General features: G+C 35.6%; 1 protein-coding gene and 1 long non-coding RNA gene across 3 annotated transcripts; both read right to left on the bottom strand.

The window, feature by feature from the left end:
- Positions 1-688: 688 nt before the first annotated feature.
- On the bottom strand, positions 689-2,257 carry LOC110920313. 2 transcript variants are annotated; one of them, XR_004883370.1, is made up of 3 exons: positions 2,111-2,257; positions 1,850-2,025; positions 689-1,138 (listed from the first exon to the last, which is right to left on the bottom strand). It is a non-coding gene; the product is annotated as an uncharacterized LOC110920313 (long non-coding RNA). The 2 variants fall into 2 exon arrangements; XR_004883369.1 differs by lacking the exon at positions 689-1,138 and having other exon boundaries at positions 1,788-2,025.
- A 3,856-nt stretch (positions 2,258-6,113) lies between these two features.
- On the bottom strand, positions 6,114-9,072 carry LOC110915243. The gene is made up of 3 exons (XM_022159906.2): positions 8,785-9,072; positions 7,866-8,204; positions 6,114-6,676 (listed from the first exon to the last, which is right to left on the bottom strand). Exons 1-3 carry the CDS (start codon positions 9,070-9,072, stop codon positions 6,194-6,196), a joined length of 1,110 nt encoding a protein of 369 aa, XP_022015598.1. The 3' UTR covers positions 6,114-6,193.
- Between the last annotated feature and the right edge of the window lie 1,374 nt (positions 9,073-10,446).

Here is a 10,446-nt window from a genome sequence, read left to right as displayed (position 1 = left end):
GATCAGTGATGTACATGTGGTACGACAAGCTGCGGTTACTGAGATCGCGAGGATGTCAGTTGGTTTTGTTCATATTCATCCGCCCCGTGCAAGATCAATGGTAGGTGTTATGTTTATCTAATGGTTTGATTGAATTGTAGAGATGTATTTGTGGATTAGTGTAGGTGGTTATTGTGATTTGTTGGGGTTATGTTTAACTAATATGGGATAATTTGAAATTTGGATGCAAATTATAGAGATTTGAGGTTTATGAAGTGGTTTCAACTAGGGTTAGGGTTGGATTACAGTTTCATAAGTTCTTGTTATGACAGAAAAGTAACTCTATCTACTCCTAACTAACAATTAGAATATTTTAACTTGTTTTGTAATGACAATAAATGAAAGTTAGGGCAGACAGAGTTACTTTTTTATTAGAGCCGTATTGTTTTTGGCAATCAAAGTGATAGTTAGGAATATTACCGGTCACATTGTCGGTAAAGATTGTTATCGGCCAATGTGTCATAAATTTGATTTTAAAATTTTGAAATCCAATTTGCCAACCATTTATAAGCATCATTTGACAGAGACACGGATCACTGATGCATTGTTGTTCTTGTTTGCAACAACATTTAAGAGAATTAAGTTTACATGGAAGAAGATGAAGAAGAAGAAAAAGTTTAAATGATCACTTCTCTTTCAGAAGGGGGCATAAAGAAATCTTATTCAATCCACAAACATTAAAGTGAACTTCTTCAATCCTCCATTTCTCTTCAAGCTCCCTCTTATGATTCGATGAATGTTCTCCATATCTAAAGATGGTAACCGAAGTTTTCCCACTATGTGCGATATTTACACCCTCAACGTATCTGTAATACTCCATTACCGATTCTGTACTGGTTTCCCAAAGGATGCCATCCCCGTTTTCGCCATTTACAGATAGCAATCTTGAGTCCTCAAACTTGACTAAAAGACCCGATCGTTGGCTAAAGTAACCCCAAATTCTGTGATGGATGATCTCGTATTTTGGAGTGGCTTGTGCCTCTAGATCAGATTGGCTCGTGTCAAGCTTTAGTATAAAGCATTCCTCGTCATTTATGATCTTTTCGCCTATGCATACTGCTTGAAGAAACAGATCTCCTGTGGACTTTGGGTCTAGACCCTACAAAAAAAAAAACCAAAATCATAAGGAAATGCTTTAAAATATGTCGTTTTGGCTTTCTATTCATCAGGGGCGGATCCAGCCCATATTTGTGGGTTCCCAGGAAGCCAGTGCGTTTGGGAAAAATAATGAGAACCTTATACAATTTAGAAAAAAATAGTGAGAATTACAGAGAAGTTACCAAAAGGAACCCATTAGAATAAAATTCTGGATCCGTCACTACTATTCGTGATGCCAGACATGCCAATATAAATAGGTTGGGAAGATTGAGTAACAAGTCAATAAAGTTGAAGGGGTGAAAAACTAAAACATGACATTTTTTACACAGGTTGGCTTGACCCACAAACAACTTTTTGTTCATTTTAAACTTATTGTATCTAGTAAAGATGGACTATGCGTGTTATAATTCATTTGAGACAACTAGATTTTGGAATTTTTTTTTGTAATTGTAGGTAACCAATGAATAAATAAAAGTCGTGGTTAAAGTTTATTAGTATAACAAGACTTGCATTAGTTGCTTATTTGTCCGACAAGTGCTTTTATGTACAGTCTAAGATAAAAGAAATACTAGTAACACAACCGTGTGTTAATATATATTGTTTCTGTATTGCAAAGTTATCCTTTAACAACGCCAGTGTGAAGAATGACATTATATTTTTAATCTTTATTATGTAATATAACTAATCCTTAATAATACAGTTATTTTTGTACCTAACAACAACTTTTCTTTTTCTTACAGTCTCTCTCGCACATCTCTTTACTACCATAGGATTCATTGCAACAATACCATGAGTTTAAATCTTGTGATTGAAAACAACGTGGAGTACAGTCTTTCGGTGGCGGTGGAACTCCAAATGCTTGCGTGTGCTGGTGTTCATTTTTTTCACCTGTAGTTCCAAAACTAATAATATTAACTAAGATTTTTATCTAAAAATAATAACATGACAAAATGGTTATACATGTAGAACTTACACCAATAACACACAAACACCAATAGAAAGCTTATACAGAAGATCCTCACATGTGATTTCATGAGCCTCGCCATTGTATGATGTTTCAATCTATTACTCCTATTGAATATACAGATGAATGAAAATAGTTTGAATTATATAGTGGAGACAGAACTTTATTTTTATGCACTATTGAATATCATCTAATATGCATGTTCACATATATTGCTTAAATAAAGGCATTATTTTTTAGGTGTGATATATGGTGATGTGGTGTGATGGAAAGGGGCCTCTCCTCTACTTAAGATGTAGAAGTTCAAATCTTACAAATTGCATGTATAAGTGGTTAAAGGTATATTAGTATTAAGAGTTGTATTAAAAAATTGACATCTTTAACACGAATGAATACATCGGTCGTGTTTGGGTTCACCTACTCAACTCGTCAACCCATATTTTTTTAACACACGCTTTATCTAGCCTATTTGCACAGTAATGGACACACAATATGCACCAACAGATTGCACAACCGTGGTAAAACTGTCTTTTTCTTATAGTATTTAGTTATCGATTTTAATGGGTGTTTTTTCGACATGAGCTGCCATCGGCATTTTCTTTTCTAATATATTTGCACTCTCGGTTCAAAAGGTACGTAACGTTGTTTTATTACGAGTAACGAATTCCTGCTGCAAAGCGCAGAGGAATTCCACTAGTTCGTTATAATAAGGAAATGAGGTATACCTTTCACTTAAAGTGGGTGTTATTGTGTTATGGTCAGTGACAGAAGAAACATGAGAGGAGCTGTGGGGAATTGCGCAACATAGAAACACATCACAACCTTCAATTCAATTAGATTTAGTTAGATATGTTTACAAGTTTCCTTTACATGGCAACGATAAGGACTAAATATTTATGACGAGAAAAACTGAAAATCTTATATTTGTATAAACTTATTCTATTTATTTAATGTGTTTTAGTTGATACTAATAACATGTATTTAAATACTTAGTGTGTTATAATTTACTAAGACACCCATGTTTTGGTATTTGTTTTGTAATTGTAGATAACCAACGAATAAATAAAAGTTGTGGTTAAAGTTTATTAGTATAACAAGACTTGGATTAGTTACTTATTTTTCCGAGAAATGCTTATATGTACAATCTAAGATAAAAGAAATACTAGTAACACACAAAACCTCCATTCTTATTAGTTATTTAAAAATAATATTATATTTATATATTAAAAGGTAAGTGGGTGCTAAAGTGATTAACAAGTATTGTGGCTCTGTGTTAATGCTCACCTTGGTTTCTCAATGTTCTTTGAAACCTCAGGCACCAATCACTAAACCTATGCACCAATCTCACTCCCTCTGTTGCATATAATAGGTTTGTACTATCGAATTGGGCTAACTTTGCAACTTCAACTTGCTCTGTTATGGGAATTAAGAAATGACTACAAATTTCCAGAATAGATGTATTCAATTGTCGTATGCTATGTATGTATTTGTTGTAGACATTTGATTCATATGTTGTTGGAAAAGAAGACTCCTAGAATTGTAGTTGTTCAGAAGTGGTGAGGAGTTTCTTTTAGATAAAAACAAAACATGCCCTAATCAAAAACTTGATATGTGCTAAATTTGTCCTTTCGTGAATTTAGGTGTACCGTGGAAAGGTTGGTTAACCGGCTCAAGGCCAATGATTCACAGACGGTCTAACATCATTTTCCAACATAATTTTCTTCACGTGATGTAATTATTAATAATAAGTTTAAAAAACTGATAAGATAGTGTTCTCCACAAGATGCACTTATTAATTCTAAGTTAAAGTTGATTTATTAAGAAAGCAAATGTCAGAAGATTGCATCACCGTAGTAAAACTGTCTTTTGCTTATAGTATTTAGTTATCCATTATAATGGTTGTTTTTTTGGATAGTTGCATCAACATTTTCTAATATATTTTTACTCTCCGTAACGGTACGTAACATTGTTTTATTGCGAATAACGAATTCCCACTGCAAAGCGCAGAGGAATTCCACTAGTTCTTAATAATAAGGGAATGGGGTATACCTTTCACTTAGAGCGGGTGTCATTGTGTTATGGTTAGTGACAAAATAAACGTGAGGGGAAGTGTAGGGAATTACGCAACATAGAAACGCATCACAACCTTCGATTCGATCAGATTTTGTTGGACATGTCAACAAGTTTCTTTACATGATGACGATAAGGACTGAATATTTATGATGAAAAAAACTCAAACTCTAATAATTATATAAACTCGTCCTATTTAGTTAATGTGTTTTAGTTGATACTAATAGCATGTATTTAAACACTATGTGTGTTAAAACTCATATGAGACAACCATGTTTTGGAATTTTGTTTTGTAATTGTAGGTAACCAATGAATAAATAGAAGTCGTGGTTAAAGTTTATTAGTATAAGACCATAGGTAATGGTTAATGCCCACTAAGGGGCATTTTTCACCACATCATCATCATAATGCCCTTTTAAAAAAGGTGTAATGGTTAATGCCCATTTCATTTATTACTTTCCATTATTTTTCTTCTCTTTGGGCATTATTATAGAAATGCCCCTCACTCTTCATGCCCCTATAATGCCCATGAGTAATGGTGTAAGGGCATTATCAAAATCTTTCATGCCCTTATAAAGCCCCATTACATATGGTCTAACAAGACTGGCATTAGTTACTTATTTGTCCGACAAGTGCTTTTATGTACAGTCTAAGATAAAAGAAATACTAGTAACACAACCGTGTGTTAATATATATTGTTTCTGTATTGCAAATTATCCTTTAACAATGTCAGTGTGTAGAATGACATTATATTTTTAATCTTTATTATGTAAGATAACTAATCCTTAATAATACCAGTTATTTTTGTACCTAACAACAACTTTTATTTTTCTTATATTTTTTCTCACATATCTCTTTACTACCATAGGGTTTATCGCAACAATACCACGAGTTTGAATCTTGTGATTCAAAACAACGTGGAGTACAGTCTTTCGGTGGCAGTGGAACTCCAAATGCTTGCGTGTGCTGGTGTTCATTTTTTCACCTATAGATCCAAAACTAATAATATTTGTAACAACTCGTACTCGTTGTCGAGAGGAGGGTATTTTAGAAATACGTGTATTATTATTATTATTATTATTATTATTATTATTATTATTATTATTATTATTATTATTAGGGGTAACTAACAATTAGAATATTTTAACTTGTTTGGTAATGACAATAAACTAGTATTAAGTCCCCCCACGTTGTAGTGGGGGCGTAAAACCTAAAAAATTGCATTAATGCCACACCACCACCAGCGACCACCAACATTGAAGTTGTGGCGTGCTAATGCGGATAAATTAGACCGAAACATAAAACATAGAAAATAATAACTAAGTAGATTTAGGAACCGCACGTTGCGACAAAACCTATCAAACAGGAAAAAATAGACGATGTAAAAACGTTGAACCACACACACACCGTTGTACCATGTTAACTTGTACAAATTTAGAGCAGTGTAAAACAAAACGTAAAAACGTTGGACCAGACACGTACGTTGCGTCGTTTTAACTCGTAAAATTTAGAATGAAACGTAATACGAAAGTTTTGAGGAGTATATAAAGTATAGGGGACTAAAGTTGAAAATAAAAAAGTTGTGAGATTAAATTGAAAAAGATAAATACTTTTGGTTAAAAGTAAAAAAATCAAAAAGTTATGAGTTAAAAGTGTAAGTTCAATTTTTTTTTGAAAACTTTCCAAAACAAAGGGTACAACACTTCTATGCATTAACATACATGAAGCTAATTTATAATATGTAAATGAAAGTTGGGGCAGACTGAGTTACTTTTTTATCAGAACCAGATTATTTTTGGCAATAAAAGTGAGAGTTAAGAATAATACCGGTCACATTGTCGGTAAAGATTGTTATCGGCCAATGTGTCATAATTTTTATTTTTAAAATTTTCAAAGTCCAATTTGCCAACCATTTATAAGCATCATTTGACAGAGACACGGATCACTGATGCATTGTTGTTCCTGTTTGCAACAGCATTTACGAGAATTAAGTTTACATGGAAGAAGAAGAAGTTTAAATGATCACTTCTCTTTCATGAATTCAGAAGGGGGCATAAAGAAATCTTTATTCAATCCACAAACATTAAAGTGAACTTCTTCAATCCTCCATTTCTCTTCAAGCTCCCTCTTATGATTGGATGAATGTTCTCCATATCTAAAGATGGTAACCGAAGTTTTCCCACTATGTGCGATATTTACACCCTCAACGTATCTATAATCCTCCATTACCGATTCGGTGCTGGTTTCCCAAAAGATGCCATCCCCGTTTTCGCCATTTACAGATAGCAATCTTGAGTCCTCAAACTTGACTAAAAGACCCGATCGTTGGCTAAAGTAACCCCAAATTGTGTGATGGATGATCTCGTATTTTGGAGTGGCTTGTGCCTCTAGATCAGATTGGCTCGTGTCAAGCTTTAGTATAAAGCATTCCTCGTCGTTTATGATCTTTTCGCCTATGCATACTGCTTGAAGAAACAAATCTCCTGTGGACTTTGGGTCTAGACCCTACAAAAAAAAAAAAAAAATCATAAGGAAATGCTTTTAAATATGTCGTTTTGGCTTTCTATTCATGATACCAGACGTGTCAACATAAAGAGGTTGGGAAGATTGAGTAACAAGTCAATAAAGTTTAAGGGGTGAAACACTATGGTCGTATTTCAACTCTTAAGCGAGCAGGGATCTCGGCAAAAAAGGAAGCTCCGGTGAACTTCTTGACTGATCCATTAGAAGGGAGATCTACGCTACGGCCCGCTGACATTCTTGTTTTTGGATGGGAAAGAGGGAAACACGCGTGTGTCGAATTGACAGGTGTGTCCCCCCTCGCTGGGCTAAGGGATCACGGGTTTGTGGCGGGACAGGCGATAACCAAGGCAGAGGCGGGCAAAGTAGCTAAACACGAAAAAGCTTGCATCGAGAATCAGCACGTGTTCGTCCCGTTCGCTTTCGATACATTCGGCGCTCTCGCCCCTGACGCGGTGCGGTTCCTAAAGCGGGTTCAACAGGTGGTAAGCAGTAACACCGCACATGTTAAGGGGCAGAATTTTGTGTTTAGCAGGGTAGGGTTTGCTATTCAGAAAGGGGTAGCGGCGCAGCTTGTTGCTCGTCTACCTACCATTAGTTTGTAATCGTATTGGATATTCTTGTATGTTTATATACTTATCTTTATCAAAAAAAAAAAAAAAAAAAAAAAAAAAAAAATCTCACTTCAACTAAAGAACTTTTGTTTAACCAATAAAGAACTATTTTGTTTGACCCTTTTAGGGTAAAATATAGTCTTAAATTGACCTATTTAAATGGGTCGTTAGAGGTGGGCAAAAAAATCTGTTTGTTAACCGAAACCGATTATTAACTAGTAGCAGGTACATCAATAACTAGTTAGAGGTTGAAAAAACTGACGGTATGTAACTGGTTATACACTTGTAGGATAGTACCGGTTAACTTGGAGAAAAACCGAAAAAAAATGAAAATAACGGGTTAAAGTAATAACGGGTTAAAATGAATACCCGAACCAGTTTTTTAACTGATGTACCGGTTAACTAGGAAAAAAACCGAAAAAATGAAAATAACCGGTTAAAGTAATAACGGGTTAAAGTGAATACCTGAACCAGTTAAAGCAAAAAAAATTAAAAATAAGCGCCTAAACCGGTTAGGAAAATTAACCGATTTGCACACCTCTACGGGGTCGTTACCTAACCTGAAGAAACCGGCGAAGAGGACGAGGAGGACCTGTGTTCATAGGTCTTAGTTGGTTTGAAGATTGTCTCCAAGAAATTTTGCCGTTACTTCCTGAAATAACTTTGCAACCCGAAACTAGTAGCTCTAAGCACCATAGATCTGGATTCTTTTGCCAAAGAACAAATCCTCCTCTTTCCTCCTTGTTTTGTGCTTTCACGGTTTCATCGCCTTGGTGGAAGTCCGACGCCTTGATCTTTACTTGACCGATTGCGCATAGACTTTGTACCGAGTTTAAAGCTGGTTGTCCTCCTATTGCCGCCATGTATTGTTGCACTATGTATTTTGCTGTCGATGCTTCCTTTATAACACACAACATTTCATCAGCTGGTTCGTAAGGAGAATAATACTTCTTAAAAAGATTGTAATGCATGTATCCCCAGAGGTATGCATTTATGACACGACACGAACCTAACACGTGATTTTACAGCTTTGAGTTTAGTCTAAACGAGGTTGGATTAGTTTTACGTCGAACCCGTGAACCTTTTTAGTTAAATGGGTCTTCTCTGGGTCGACCTGACGGGTTCAAAGGTTGGCCTAATTAACCCGTTTAATTTTATGTTTTATAAAAATTGTGTTTATATCATAACTGAAATTAATGGGGTATTTTATGGCAACATTTAAAATAAAAAAAATAGCATCATTATTATATATACATTTGTATATTTGGTTGTAAATTTGTAATTTTAGAGTATGAATATGCAAAAAAATATCGGATTATACGATTTGTGTTTGTGTTGACCCGTGAAAACTTGTGTAGTGTCGGTTTACATGTCTAACACGATTTTCAGGTTCGTGTTAGGTCGAACCCACCAATCCGTTAACACATCTTGTTTAACACCCCAATATGTCATAGGTAGGCAACATTATATTAGGCTTACGATAGAAGAATTTCGAATAGAACGATCACTTGAATCGTCTAGTTGAATCCGAAGGGGAAGAATTGGAGATCCAACCATGTAAAGCAAAAAACTAAGCTCGTTATAACGGTTAGCTATGGCAGGAGACGACCATTTGTCAATCGTTTGAGCCTTCATCCATGTCGCCATGTTTTGCCATCTTAGACCATTAGTGCTTCCCATTCGTGTAAACATCTCTTCTGGTATAGGTACGTCAAGAACGGTTTCCAATGCATCTTCTCTATCGTGATTAGGGCAAAGTACCCTCATATTGTTAGGTTAATGCAAATTCAAAGGGATGAAACACTATAGTTATTTGGCTATTTTTCTATAATGAAGGTTTTAAGTGGTTTGTGCTATAGGATGAGAAGATGAGGGTGTTGAGAGTTAAATCACATTTGGTCAACGGCTGCCCTTAATTGTAGAGGTATGTGTGGCCATTATTTTGGTTTGGAGTTTTTCTAGCAGTCAAATGTGTGCCCTTATTGACTGATCCATTCTTGAGCCTTGTCGACTTCTGTTTTGTCGATCTTAAATTTGTGATTAGTCCCTATGTTTTTTTTTTTTTTAATTTAACAAAAGGAACTATAAACAATTGTTATTATTATTATAAACGAATGAGCGCTATTAGATTTAAATTGGGGTGTAGTGGAGCTGCTCGAGAGCTACTCGAGATCGGTAAAAAGCTTAAATGAGCCGAGCCTGAACCCGAGCTCGAGCTTAAAATATGATTCGTTTAGTCAGGGCCGGCCCTGAGAATTCGTGTAGCATGTTCGAGCTCGAAAAAACGTGCCCTTAGCCCTTAACGAAACTGGGTATTGGGCTCACTAAAGCTCTAAACCTAATTCCAAATAGCTAATAACTAATCTAAACCATAAAAGTAGTTTTGTAAGTGTGCCTATGTTGGTGGTTGTATGGGTATATCCAATTATTTTTTTTACATATATACATATCGAGGTTTTTAAAAAAATAATGTGTTATTCATAATATCGAGCCCTGGCCAGTGGTCCTCCCCGCCCACCCCCAGGACAGCCCTTGCATTTAGTTATCTAGCCCATACTCGAGCTTTACATACAAAAGCTCGTTATGCCCAAACAAATTTTGTATTAGAGGAGACGGGGCGGGTGCGTTATGGCAAGCCATAACGCGTTAAACAAACACGGCACACCGCCGCCGCTAGTTCGATAACGCGTGATATGTTCAACGCGTGCTGGCCATAACGCGTTGAAAAGTAACCGTTAGAAAAATTCGACCGTTGATGAACGGTAACTTTAATAAAAAAAAATCCATTTTATTTATATATATATCCACATTTAACCATTTTTTCACACACCAAACTCTATCTTTTAACCAATTTAAACCCATTTCACACATTTTTTATATCTTTCTCAAATGGAATTCCCTACGGATTCGACGTTTCCGACTAGCGATACCGATAGCGAGTCGTCTTCCGACAACGACACGCTAAACTATTTTGTGTCGGTGTATAACGAGCTTGATGCCGAGTCGTCCCGCCCAAAGAAGAAGATGGTCGGCCGTGATCGTATACGTGCCAACGAAGTTTTGATGAACGATTATTTTGTGGAAAACCCGCTATACAATTCCGAAACGTTTAGAGATCGTTTTCGTTTACCCAAAGAATTA

The sequence above is a fragment of the Helianthus annuus genome, chromosome 16 (assembly GCF_002127325.2).
Source record: "Helianthus annuus cultivar XRQ/B chromosome 16, HanXRQr2.0-SUNRISE, whole genome shotgun sequence".
NCBI classification, from domain to species: Eukaryota; Viridiplantae; Streptophyta; class Magnoliopsida; order Asterales; family Asteraceae; genus Helianthus; species Helianthus annuus.
The sequence above is the reverse complement of the archived record's forward strand: the minus strand, read 5'-3'. Positions and strand labels throughout refer to the sequence as shown.